The sequence below is a fragment of the Erythrolamprus reginae genome, chromosome 12 (assembly GCF_031021105.1).
Source record: "Erythrolamprus reginae isolate rEryReg1 chromosome 12, rEryReg1.hap1, whole genome shotgun sequence".
Taxonomy (NCBI): Eukaryota; Metazoa; Chordata; class Lepidosauria; order Squamata; family Dipsadidae; genus Erythrolamprus; species Erythrolamprus reginae.
In genome coordinates this window covers 18,963,577-18,977,684 of record NC_091961.1, presented here as the reverse complement: position 1 = coordinate 18,977,684, position 14,108 = coordinate 18,963,577, and the positions used below count along the sequence as shown (strand labels likewise).

At 39.4% G+C, this 14,108-nt stretch overlaps 1 protein-coding gene across 1 annotated transcript in view; it reads right to left on the bottom strand.

Moving 5' to 3' along the window:
- The window catches only part of ROBO4 (roundabout guidance receptor 4), a 77,861-nt gene that overhangs the window by 50,288 nt on the left and 13,465 nt on the right, over positions 1 to 14,108 (bottom strand). The window contains exons 3-11 of the mRNA XM_070765307.1: positions 10,496 to 10,653; positions 9,390 to 9,510; positions 8,106 to 8,236; positions 6,224 to 6,443; positions 4,545 to 4,666; positions 3,595 to 3,766; positions 2,097 to 2,291; positions 1,671 to 1,713; positions 196 to 335 (exon numbers count right to left, since the gene is read on the bottom strand). Of these exons, the coding sequence (XP_070621408.1) occupies positions 196 to 335; positions 1,671 to 1,713; positions 2,097 to 2,291; positions 3,595 to 3,766; positions 4,545 to 4,666; positions 6,224 to 6,443; positions 8,106 to 8,236; positions 9,390 to 9,510; positions 10,496 to 10,653 (1,302 nt within the window). The remainder of the gene's footprint in view (positions 1 to 195; positions 336 to 1,670; positions 1,714 to 2,096; positions 2,292 to 3,594; positions 3,767 to 4,544; positions 4,667 to 6,223; positions 6,444 to 8,105; positions 8,237 to 9,389; positions 9,511 to 10,495; positions 10,654 to 14,108) is intronic.

Here is a 14,108-nt window from a genome sequence, read left to right as displayed (position 1 = left end):
ATCTACTACTGGCTTTATGTTGCTTTTCTTGAATTTTGCTTGCACGTTTTTTAAAAAAAATTTCTGGACCTCCATAAACTACTTCACAAGTTTAATTAAAAGGCAGTGAAATATAATAAAGAAAATTATAAAGAAATATAATAAAGAAACAAGACTTTCAACTTGGCCATGAATGAAGAAGAAGAGAATGTATACTGGATTTGTGGAATTCCTGGCTGTCTTTGGATTCCATCCACAGAAGCTGGCTACTGAGGCTGCTGCTGGTACTGTAATTCTTGGAACCAGAGGTGGATTTCCATGTATTTGAAAGCCAGGGGGAATCACTGGACTCTATCCTGTAGTCAAGAGGAAAACACATAGAACTTCATTTACATGGTTTAGGATGATAGCTTGGAGAGTTATTTTTTGCCCAGCCAAAGGAAAATAACCTAACATCACAACATTCTGTTACCAAAATAAGAGACAGATGTAAACCAGGTTTCCTATCACAAAGAGACAACTATCTAGCAGGTTGAATAGTAGCAGAGAAGAAACATACACAAAAATTCAACAATAGTTTTACTGTAAGAAAGGCAGACATTGATAACATTTATTTTTGCTTTCCTATTCATCCTCTGGTCAAACTTTTCCTTGGTAGGCTAGATTTAAAAAACAGTTAAACAAATACACAACAACCCAGAAACTTATAAAAACCAGTTTTACTACAGAAAAGCGAAGAAATCATTATAATAGAATTTCAGCAACTATTGTTTATCAGTAGTTGTTGGAATTCTATTATAATGCCTTCTTAGCTTTTCTTCGGTAAAATTACTTTTTAGAAGTTTCTAGACTCTTGTGCATTTGTTTAACTGTTTCTTATCTAGCCTGCCAGGGAGAAATTTGACAAGAGAATGAGTCATGAAATTAAATACTGTGTCTTCATAAGTAGTATGGCCATAAATGTCTGCAATATTTCTTTATGTATGCTGGGGGGGAATCCAACAGGTTATGATAGGTTCTGGAGAACTGGTCATGGAAATTTTGAGTAGTTCGGAGAACTGGTAGCAAAAATTTTGAGTAGCACAGAGATTTCACCGCTGATGCATGCCCATTTATTTATGTGAAATAATAATAAAAATAATAATAATAATAATAATAATAATAATAGTAATAGTAATAGTAATAGTAATAGTAATTATTATTATTATTGTTGTTGTTGTTGTTGTTTGTTATTACTATTATTATTACTATTATTATTACTATTATTATTATTATTATTATTATTATTATTATTATTATTATTATTTATTACATTTGTATGCCACTCCTCTCCGAAGACTCGGGGCGACTCACAACAATGATAAAATAATATAGAAACAAATCTAATAATTAAAACTGTAGTTAAAACCCGTTATCTTAAAAATGTATGACATCTGTTTTAACTCTCGAGTTACATTGGTTAATGGCAAAGGTTTTCTAGTTATATTATTTGGGTGAATTCTCATAATTTTACACTGACTTCACTTTACAAAAAGAGAAACAAAAAGAATTAGAACATTGTATTTTCCCCAAAACAGGGCCAGGCATAACTCATTCCAGCCCTTCCTCTTAATAGCATCGTGCATTCTTTGACATTTAACCCCAGAAAGAAACCCGCATCCTGATTCTTTACAATTCCAGCTATCTCTCACCTATGTTTGATGATGGTGTCATCACTGGCATTCCGGTACAGTCCTGAAAAGAAGAAAGTGTAGAGTAAGATGTTGGAGCTCCCCCATTCTTATTAGGAGTCTGTTTACAATGTTTGTGTTGTGGCTGACAACAGCATTCTTTGCTCTTTTTCAGGAATAAGCAATTTTTTATCTACAGGCCAACCATACATTTCTTCCAGTGGTACCACTTAGGCAGAGAGAGGTAATTATTCAAAGAATTTCAGGAAACAACAGGCATTGGTGGGACATTTAAACTCCCCAGTGCAGATAATCCTCCATCACTTTTAAGTGGCATTTTCCCCTTCTATGGTTCCAAAGGCATCTACGGAAATGCTAAATCCTTTGACTGACCTTTGTGAGCCCTGACTATGTTGTCTGAACACAGCGAAATGCAGCCCCCCTTACCTTCTCCAAGGGCGTACCGTCTTCCGCCACCAAACTGCCTGGCTTGTTGCTGGCAGACATAAACCGCCAGCACCATCAACATGATCCAGAGCGCCGATCCTACACTGGCAATGAAGACAGGCTGACGTACTACTTCCAGCATGTAGTTAGCTGAGAGAAAGTCTGAGCTCTTCGCCATCTTCTCCACCACGGGGTCTGGAATGAAGCAAGTTCAGGTGACGGAATGGTGTGACACTGAATGCATATCCTGAAGAAGGTGTAGGCTCTAGAACCCTCAATGTACGTGCTGAAGGCTATTTATTTATTTATTTTAGTCGACTTCTGTTGTGGTTAACTCTGGCCCAGCTCCTGCCCCAAGGACTGTGGATGTGGGGGAGACATCCACATGCTGCAGGCCTGTTTTGCTCCCGGTGGAATCTGCTGATGAAGGCTCCTCTGACCAAGAAGACATGAGTGACAGGGAGGAGGAGAGTGGGGCAGACAGCTCAGAAGGAGATCAATTATCTAGCTCCTCCTTGGATTTGGAACAAGAGTTAATGATACAGCCACGCATGCGGAGAGCGATTCATAGACAATAACAACTGAGAGATTATTATCAAAGAAAATGAGGCCACCTGTAATTAGTGAGGCTGCTATAAAGAGCAGCCTGTGGGTTTGGCCATTGTGGAGGATTATCTGATCGTTGTGTTTCGTGCCTGCCTTGCTGACTTCGACCTTGGTGTATTGCTTTTTCCCCACTTTGCCACTAGATGAGAGGGGAAGGGAAATAGTTAACTGGGACTTTGTAGTCAAAAGTTTTCCTGTGGGAACCAAGGTCATTCCAACAGGTCGCTAGGAGAGGAGGAGCAAAGTAACCAAGCCACTGGCCAACACCTCGATTGGACCATATGGCTGATGACTAGGGGAAAGGGGGGAAACTTTCGCTTTAAATTAGATGAAAATCGCGGGAACTTTCAGAGTCAGTTTTCACCAATTGTGCCAATATAATGTATCCAATAAAATTGTTCTTTGAGTAATCTACCTGCCTCAGAGTTCTGCCTTCTAGGGGTGCATTACTTGGAACGCTGACACCTGGGATGTTGCAACCATCATAAATGAATTTCAGTTGGCAACTGCCTGAAATTTGACTATGTGACCAGGAGAATGTTGAGATGGTTGTGTAAGTGGGAGGATGGGTTGTAAGTCATTTTTTTTCATGGCTGTAACATTGAATAGTTGCTAAATGAATGGTTGTAATACAAGGACTACCTGTAAGTCTTCGGAGAGGGGTGGCATGCAAATCTAATAAATTGAATTGAATTGAACTGGCACATTTCATATTAGCATCACATCTGCCATGGCACTAAGATATTAAAATGTCGCCTCTGCAACCAAAAAGATGCCCTCAAAGGGTGCCCCACTATACAGACACTACTGTAAAATAAGAAAAGTACAAGGAGACAATTTCCAAAATACAGTTATCTACATCTCAAGGTATGATAAAATAGCCATTTCCTACCTGCAGTGCCACACACAGGATTGCTAGCTACTCCAACACCTGCTCCATTGATTGCGGCAACCTTCACACAATATTTATGCCCACTTGGGAGCCCTATTGTTTCCAGACTATATGTGTCTCCATCTACTGTCCTGTTAAATCCTGGATGAGTTTCATTGCCAAGGAACCAGACCTGGAGGGGGAAAGTAAGAGACAAAGGTAGCTCTCCCGGATCACATAAAGCGAGTTATTGTCTGCAAAACTAAAGCAGGTTGGCCATTAAATCTCTGGGAGGCCAAAAGTTGCTGGAACAAAATGTCCAGCAGCTCCATTCAGGCTGACAAATAGTGAGGAAATTATTGTAGCTCACTCGTTTTTGGAGTATTGTCAATCCTTCCTGCTTAGCAAATAAACGCCAAGCTAAAATATCAAGCAAATTTAACAATTGAAAGGAAATGTTATCAGAAGGGGATAACTTGCCACAGCCAGTTGGGACAACTTGCCATAGAACAATTTAACTACTCAATTTAATTATTTAAAATAAATAAATAAAAAATTAATTTTTGTCATCCATGTTTCATTCTGTCCCTTCTTTTGCATCCTTTCTTTAATGATTCTATTTTACAATTGCTTGGATATCAGTGTAATTCTTGTCCCACAGTGAATTGTCCAACAGTCAGTTGGCTGTGGCAAGTTGACCCATGATGAGTTGTCCATGGTGTTGGCTGTGGTGACCTGTCATAGATGCATATGGTATGCTTTACATATACTGTATAACTACAGAGCAAAGCAAAAAAGAAACAACACAGCAGCACCAGTCTTGCTTTCCTTCCTATAAAGACATTCATGGTCAAGATTCCAAGCCCTCCACTCCTTAATATCTTTTGCATCATCCATCTATCCTTCTATCCTTCTATCCTTGCTTCTATCCTTCCAACATCTCCTCAGTATTCAATAACTAAGCATCATACCTGATAAGCCTTAATGATGCCATTGTGGGTATCTGGTGGAGGGGGCTCCCAATGAAGGGTCACAGTGCTATTCCCACTTCTGGACACGGTGATACTGATGATTTGTGGAGCAGCACTTGGCACTGAGGAAAAGAGACAGTGGTTGGAAAATGCATGGATATTCTCAATCATCCAGGTTAGTGGTCCCCAACTTTGGCAACTTTAAGACTTGTGGACTTCAACTCCCAGAATTCCTCAGCCAGCAAAGCTTTCTAAAGAATTCTGGGTGTTGAAGTCCACAAGTCTTAAACTTAATAATAATAATAACAACAGATCTCCTAGTCCAACTACCCGCTTAGGCAGGAAACCCTACACTACTTCAGACAGATGGTTATCCAACATCTTAAAAACTTGTCAAGCTTGGAGACCCCTGATCCAGGTTATGGTTGTCCAGAAGGTGTTTTTCCAAAAGGCATCTAGACTTCCTTGTTCGTTTTTTCATTGAATACATTTCCCTTCTCATCTAAAAAGCGTCTTGAATGAGAAGTGAAAAATTTTCAAGGGAAAACAGAAACAAGAAAGTCCCATTGCCTTTTAGAGAAGCACCTTTGGAACACTAGTTGAAAATATTTGGGAGAAGCAAGACCTCCCACCCTTTAAGCTGTTTGGGAACACAGGACCCATCCAGTGAAGAGCTACCAAATTTTTTACTACCACACTGTGGCCATGGCTATGCAGGACATCCTGTATTTTCTTTCAACAAATTGGGTGCTCTGGGGTGGAGCTCCATTTTCGCTACCCCCACTGCCAGTGTTCCCTCTAATTTTGGGGGGGGGCGGAAAAGTATAGTGTCTGAGCGGCAGTCCCTTTGGGACTGGGCGGCACTCTTTCCCTCTCACTCTTTCCCTCTCGGCTTCTGGGCAGGTTTGAAAAACTCTGAGTTGATGATGATTTTTAAGTGAGCCATTGCTCACTGCTCAGCTTAGAGGGAACTATGCCCACTGCATTCCACCCTGTCCGGGCAGCAGCCCACCCCTGGGCCCATCCATCCAGAGGTGATCTGCTGCTGGAATGGTTAATTGCATGCAGCTCCATGGCTCTGGAACGGGAGAGTGGGATTGAGCACAATTATGCTTCCCACACCTGTTCAGGACACAAAATCTCGCAACAGGGATGCTCGTGCAGGCATGTTACCTTGCTGAAAAACACCCACACGTGCATCCCTGTGTGAGATTTTACATCCTGCACAGGTGTGGGAAGCAAAATTGTGCTCGATCCCACTCTCCCGTTCCAGAGCCGTGGAGCTGCGTGCAATTAGCCGTTCCAGCATCAGTCCACCTCTACATCCATCCATTATTTCATGTCTTTGTGACTCTTCTTGTCTCTTCAACCACCCAATGCTTCTCCAATAGATCCAGAGGGAAATGTGAAGAAGTTTCAGAACATTTTTGCCTATAAGAATAATAAAATCCCACCCACCCAACTACCTCCAAAAAATCTAGATCTTCTACATCCCACTCAAGGCCAGCTGAAGAAAAACACAACAAATTAAAAAGCAGGAGAAAAGAAAATGAGAAGAAAAAGAAAGCGGGTAGATCTACAGCTCTGAAGTGTGGACTCCAAAATTTAAACTAAAAAGGTTCCCCTGCAAGCTATTCAATTAACAATATGGGTCAAAACATGACGATAGGTTTTTGCACCTTCCTCTGGGATGTACAGTTGCCTCACGTTGCTGTCTACGCCATGGATCTTCCCCAAATACGGTCGCACCTTGAATTCATACGTGTAACCTCTTTCAAGTCCAGGAATAATAGTCTGTTGGTCTCTTGGGACATCCCATTCAGCCCAGTTTAGTTTTGTGGGCAGTAGAGAATGATAGAATACCTTGTAGGTCTCTATGGGCTGGGAAGTTGGAGTGACCTTCAAGCAATACAGTAATTGGAAATGTGCTTTAGTATATTCCTTCTGGATAAAAAGAACATTTGTTTAATGTCATAAGCCACTTAGAGCCACCATGTAAATGGCAGGCAAGGAGGGAGGGGAAGTGGAAGTGAATGGGAAGGGGAAGGGGGAGGGGAAGGGCACTTGTACAGCCAAAGCAAGAAATGAAAGCAAAATGGGAGCTAACTCAGAATCTTCACCCTACTTTTGAATTACGAAACATTTGCAATGTTAGCCCAAAGTTCTGAATTTCAAATTTGATTTGGGGCCAATACTGTTGAAGCAAAATCTGGCTGAAAAAAGGCAATATGTGAAATAAAATCATTCAAAACCTTTTGAAATTAAAAAAAAAGTGATGATAACACTTTTTAAAAAAGAAATAGAATGTGGAATATAAAGTGAATTGTTGCAAGGAAGAACTATGAGGATTTGCACAATTAGGATTACAATTATTGTTTCAGTTTTGAATCCAACTGGTCTCTAAAGTGGATGAATAATATATTTATTTGGGGAGACTCCTATCTTGTCAACCTGAATTTCATTCTTTCTGAAACTTGATTCCTGTGAATCCAAAACCATCTCTCAAGTTGATCTCTCCCCTCTGTTGTGGTGGGCTCTGGCCCAGCTCCTGCCCCAGGGAATGGGGAGGTGGATGCAGGGGAAAATTCAACATGTCACAGGCCTGTGTTATTGCCAACAGAATCAGATCAGAGTTTAGGTTCCTCGGACGAAGAAGAAGGTGGCAGAGGAGGGCTTGGCACACAGCCACGGCAGTCAATCTTCCTTATCTTCTATAGCTTCAGATGATGACATGTTGGACCCACGCAAGCGCAGAATTATGCGTAGAGGAGACCAAGTAAGAACATATTACAGGAAATAAGGAAGGCCACCTGTGTTTGGGTGGGGCTCCAGTAATTAGGGCTGCTGCTATAAATAGCAGCAGCCAGGTTTGGCCATTGTGGAGGAATATCTGTTGAAGTTTCGCCAGGAATCTTGTTTGCTGGACTTTGTTGCTTTTTCAAGCCTTTGAAACCAAAGAAGAGCAGTGTGTGTGTGTGTGTGTGTGTGTGTGTGTGTGTGTCTTCCTTCGTTGGAAGAAGAAGGGGTGTGAAGTTACTCCACAGCTGCTGGCTAAGAATGACTGCTTAAGGGAAATTGTACAGACTATCTGGTTGTTTTGGGAAGAGTGCTCTTTGCAATACAAAAAGAGTGCTTAGTTTATTTTGACTTTTGTGATAAAGAACATTGTTTTGAATTTTCAAACATGTGGGTGTCTGAAATTTGTATCCTTGAATTTTCGGGAGGCTCCTATCAGAGAGCCCGACAGAACACACACACACCCGCCACTTTTGCATCCTGATTTTTACATCTTGCTTTAAAATAATTTATTATATTTGCTTTGAGCTATATCAGTCTTCTTAGGATCTATTACTCTGCTTCTCATTTCTAACTCTTTGACCACGCCTGGTTCCTGCCATTATTTTGTTGTTTACAAATGAAACCACCAAGCTAAAAATAGTTGGAGTCCATTTTATTTGTAGAAACAGGTCTGTTGATTAAAGTCATTTTAAATCATAACTCCTCAATAACATCTAGATTTTGATCTATTATCACTTCTCAAGTTTGGTATTTTTAACTCACCTTCCAATGCAGATGGACAGCCGGAGCAGAGGGGACAATAGTCACATTTACTAGGCAAACTCTGATATCCATCAGTCCCTTTGTAACATCTTTTGGCCTGCCCCGTTCTTTCTGCCTGGTATCTAGTGGATCTAAAGGCCAGGGGGAAGAAACACCAAAATATATGCGTGAGTCTTCGGAGAGGGGCGGCATACAAATCTAATAAATTGAATTGAATTGAATTGAACCTCAAATTTAAATTATTTGAAGGACTTCCAAAAGTGATTTTTCAAAAGGCAACTGGACCTTCTGATTTTTTTCTTCAAGAAAAAAAATACACAATTCTGAGAATCATTGAAAAATCAGGTGAAAAAATGGCCAAACAGGCAAACCGGAAGTTCAGAAAAACAGACTTCCGGTTTGCACGTTGTGCTATTTTTCACACTTCAGAGCCTTCAGGGAAGATTCCTGAAATCCCAGAGTGCAAAAAACAGCCCAACGGGCCTACCGGAAGTCCGTTTTTCCAAATTTCCGGTTTGCCAGTTGGGCGGTTTTTTGAACTCTGGTGCTTCAGGGAAGCTTCCCTGAAGGCTCCGGAGGATGAAATGGCTTTCCCCAAGGCCGAAAACCAGTTGGCTAGTGTGTGCATGCATGCTGGAGCTGACATAGGGCAACACTTCACATACCGTCAGATATGGCTCCACATACTCCACATCTGGAGTACTGCATCCAGTTCTGGTCACCACACTTCAAAAGAGTCATTGAAACTCTGGAGAAGGTGCAGAAAAGAGCAACCAAAATGATTAGGGGACTTGAAACCAAGACTTACAAAGAGAGATTGCGGGAACTGGGCATGGATAGCCTAGAGAAAAGGAGGGCCAGAGGGGACATAATACGCTGTATACAGGTATGTGAGGAGTTGCCATAGAGAGGAGGGGGCCACTCTATTCTCCAGAGCACCAGAGGGTCAGACGAGGAACAACGGCTGGAAGCTGACCAAGGAGAGATTCAACCTAGAAGTAAGGAAGAACTTCCTGACGGTCAGAGCAATCAACCAGTGGAACAACCTGCCTGCAGAGGTGGTGAGCCCCCCAACTCTGGACACTTTCAAGAGGAGATTGGACTGCCACCTGGCTGGAGTGCTTTAGGATTCCTGCTCAGGCAGGGGGTTGGACTTGATGACCTACATGGTCCCTTTCAACTCTAACAATAAATAAAAATAAAATAAAATAAAAATGCCACCTGTGGCATGCGTGTCATAGGTTTGCCATCACGGGCCTAGATGAACTTTGTAGACTTTCTTACCAAAGACAGTGACCATGGCTGCTCTGCTCACGTGCTCTCCTACTTGATTGACAGCCAGACAGCTGTATGCTCCAGCATCACTCTTCTGAGCATGGGCTACCAGAAGCTTTTCTTTCAAGAACTGCAGAAATACAGGAAAGGAAAATTTGGAATATCAGAGGAGATAATGACTTTACTGGACAGTTGAAGAAAAGAATCTCCTGATTTTTTTTAATGTCTTGGAAAAGGAACACTTATTCTTCAAACAGAGTTTAGCAATATTTCTCTTCATTTTCAAAATTAGAAGAACACAATTTATAAATCAAGAGTGCATAATCTCCAAAGGTACTTCAACAGCCTCTCCCAAAATTGATTTTGACTTAACACAAGGTCGTCAAACTGGCGGCGGCAGGTTGTTGTCACGTGACGTATCACAACATTTTCGCCCTTTGCTAAAATTGGGGTGGGGCTGGCCAGCATGTGACAAATCCTGCCCACGGCCCATGAGTCTGATACTCCTGTCTTAACATGTTGTGTGAATCAGGCCCAAAACCATCATTATAATTGTGAGGGTATAGTTGATTACATTTTAAAAGCCATGGCATTTTATTAACTTTTATTATATATAAATATGGTAATGCAGTCACTGAAATCCCATTGATTTCTATACATTTACCGTAATTGAGACTGTTAATCATTACCAATTTGTCCCATTGATTTCAAGAGGTCAGAACAATTAAATAATTGATTAATTGATTGATTGATTGATTGTTAGAACTATTAATTAGTGGAACAACTTGCCTCTAGAAGTTGTAGGTGCTCCAACATTGGATGTTTTTAATCCTGCTTGAGCAGGGAATTGGACTAATTGATCTCCAACACTGGAAGTTTTCAAGAAGTTGTTGGATAACTATCTGTTTGAAGTAGTGTACGGTTTCCTGCCTGAACAAGGGATTGGACTAGAAGACCTACAAGGTCCCTTCCAACTCTGTTGTTGTTGTTGTTGTTGTTGTTGTTGTTGTTGTTATTATTAAGATCCTTTCCAACTCTGCATTCTATTAGTCTACTTCTAAGCTACTTAAAATCCAAATGCTGACTACAATAAGAGATAGGTACTAGTTGGCTACCTCATAATGGCCATTTTCTGCACTTATGGGCACTCCATTCTTCTTCCATGAGATGATGGGCTCAGGATGTCCCAGAGGAGGCACACAGTCCAACAACCACGATTCCCCAGTTGTCACCTTCAAGTCACTAGGATGAAGTCGGAATTCCTCTTCTAGGACTACAAAGAAACAAAAGCATTCAAAAATAAAGTATACGAGTGTACGGTAGATCTGTATTGAACTAAAAATATTCTCAGTAGCTCATTACAATATAGCTAATAATCTGAATTATAAATAAATAAGAGAAAGTGTTGAGTATAGCAAGGCAAAACGATTTTGAATAGATCAATTTAATTTTAACATATATCTTTATCTCATTCATCCATTGAAGAAGAAATTTTTAGACACCAGATATATATCTATTATATATAAAGAATTCTTACCATTTGTTGGGCAAATTTTTCTTTTTGTCTAACCAGCGGTAAAAAGGGTCCCAGCAGTTATTGAATAGAGATTCGTCATTATTTCTAATTTCCAGAGTTAATTTGGCCATTTCTGCACAGTATTTAATTTTTTCTATTATTAAATCATCTTGGGGTGTGTCTTCATTTTTCCACCATTGAGCAAATGCTAATCTGACCGCTGTAGTGATATGAATAATTAAGTATACTTGATTTTTTAAAACATTCTGCCTTAGAATACCTAAAAGGAAGCATTCTGGTGTTTTGCCTAATTTAAAATTTAAAATTTCATCCAGCCAGATTCCTATTTTTTTCCAGTAAGCCTGCAATTTTTCACATTGCCACCATATGTGAAAGTAAGTGCCTTGTTCTTTTTGACATTTCCAGCAGGTAGAAGACAATTTTTTATTTAGCTTAGCTAATTTTATAGAGGTAATGTGAGTCTGCAGAGAGGGGCGGCATACAAATCTTAATAATAATAATAATAATAATAATAATAATAATAATAATAATAATAATAATAACAACAACAACAATAATAATAATAATCAGTAAAACATTTTAATCAAATTTTCCTTATATGGGATGGCTAAAGTCAATTTAAAGTTCCTGCTCCACATAAGTTGCCATTTTTCAGATTTGGTTTCATATTTAAGATCAAATTCCATTTTTTTAAATGTTAGTTTTTATTTTGGTTTTGTCAAATTCATTAGTTGTTAAGCAGCAATAGAATTTTTTAATTAGTTTTCCCTGTGGTCCTACAAGTATTTTATCTAGCAAATTATTTTTTGCAATGCCCAGCGTATTTTATCTTTAGTGAATTTTGATTGAATTTGTAGATATTCCCACCATTCTGTCTTTTAGCCTATAGTTTCCAGTTCTGTTCTTGATTTAATTTCTCCATTAGTATTTATTATATCTTTCTATCTTATTATGTTGCTATTTTTATGTAAATTAGGGTGTACATAAGCTTCTAGAGGTACATGCCATGTTGGGATTCCTTTATAGAATTGTTTCCTACTTTTTAGTCAAGTATTTAACAGAGGTCTTCTAATAAAATGGTTAGTAAAATATTTATGAATTTTTTATCTATTTTCCCATTAGCCATTCTGGCAGCAGCCCACCTCTGGATGGATGGGTCCAGAGGTGGGCTGCTGTCCGGATGGGGTGGAACGCAGTGGGGGTAGCAAAAATAGAGCTCCACCCAGAGCACCCAATTTTCACTGAAAGGCGGGTTCGTAAGACAGAAAAAGTTCGGAAGAAGAGGCAAAAAATGTCCGAACCCCGGCTTCGTATCTCGGATTGTTCGTATGGCGAGGTGTTCGTATCACGAGGTACCACTGTACTTTTAATTTGTTGAGCTAGTTTCTCTTTGTCTAACAGATTTACTTGATGTTTAATCCAAGACATCTTTTCTTTTAAATCTTTATTCTGCGGTTGCTTTTGCAATTCTTCTTCTAGTATTTTATATTCCTCTTCCAGATTATCAATTTTTATTCTTCTTTTTTTTGTAGTCTTTGGCCATACATGAGATTGCAATTTCCCTAATCACTGGTTTAGCTGTATCCCAGAGATTTTGTAAGTTAGTGTGCTCTTTAACGTTTTCTTGGAAAAAGAAATTAATTTCCTTTTGAAGTTTTTGTTTAAAATCTTCTTGTTTTAAAATCGATTTTTGAAGTGTCCATCTATAGCACTGTTTTTGTCCTTTCCATATTACCTTTATTGCGTTATGATCAGAGGCAAGGTTGGGCTCTATCTCAATTGCCTCTATTTGTGTATTGAGTTCAGTTGTTGACCAAAACATATCTAATCTTGACCACGATTGGTGTCTATTAGAGTAATGGGTGAATTTTTTGGTTAGTAAATTCCTTTCTCTCCAGCAGTCTTTAATTTTAAATTCTTTAATTAGTTCAAAAAATGAATTTGGGAGAGGAGCAAAAGAACTTTGATTTAATTCTAAGGACTTCTGGTTCTTCCTTCGGCAGGATCAGAAGCTGGGACTACAACCTCTGCGGCCGGCTCCAAACACTCCATGCCTGAAGGGAGAAAGTGAAAGGGTACTGGTGAACTCTAGCCGACCATGTGGAGCCAAAGCAGCAAACATGGCTGCTACAAGCCAAAGGAAAGCCAGAAACAACAACAGGAAGAAAAGAGAGTTATTTGCAGTCCGAGGAGAAAAAAAGATTGTTCTGTTTTTCTTAAATGCCACCTAAAATGCGAGGAGGTGGTATAAGGAAACTAAAGATTAACAGCAGATGAAATGTGCTAAAACAGTAAAGGATTTATGTTTAACTAGGAGAAAAAAGTTTTTCTCAGAAAATTTTACAACTAGATGTGATTTTTGGAGTGACACACTATCTTAAAGAGAAAAATGTTGATATTTGATTGGGAAGTTTTCTCTGTCTTACTATAAATTGACTGTTTTATATATATATATATATTGTATTTATAAACTTAAAACGCTGATTTAATTCTAAGGAGATCCATTTCCTACCTGTCTCTTGATAGTAAATCTTGAGGTTTTTAAACATTTCACAAACATGTGGTATCATTATTTATATATAATAATGAATCAAAGTTTGTAGTAAGGTATCTTATTGAGTAAGTTCTAATGAATTATGTTTACCCAGACATTTTGGAAAACCATGGTTCATGGCTTGAAATTGTGTACACCAGGGTATTGTGGCTTGCTTAGCAAACCATGTCTTAGCACATTTTAGATGCCATCAATTGACTTTGTCCTTAATATTGGGGAGGTGACTCTTTCTTTTTGAGTACCATTTGTTGGGGGTCAGGGGAAAGGGAGGGTTTTGCCTTCTCTTTCTACTCAAGATCCCCATGTACAATTGTTGGGCCCCTGTGTGACACAGAATGCTGGAGTTGATGGGCTTTGGCCTGATTCAGCATGGCTCTTCTTATGTTCTTACGTTTCTAGAGAAATAAATTCCTTTCAATGAACCCTTTAAAAACACTATCTCACTGGAGGCCATCCCCACAACATCCTGTAGCAATGAAGCAAGAACTGGAGTAACTGTTGGTAGGGCAATGCTTTAGTTGGTTTGTCTCCCTTGAAGATAATAATTGCCTTGACAGCCTGAACTGGGAAGGCAAATCTGAACGCAAAACCCTGCAGAGAGGAAAAACAGGGAATTCTTTATCCTTTGCCATTCAGC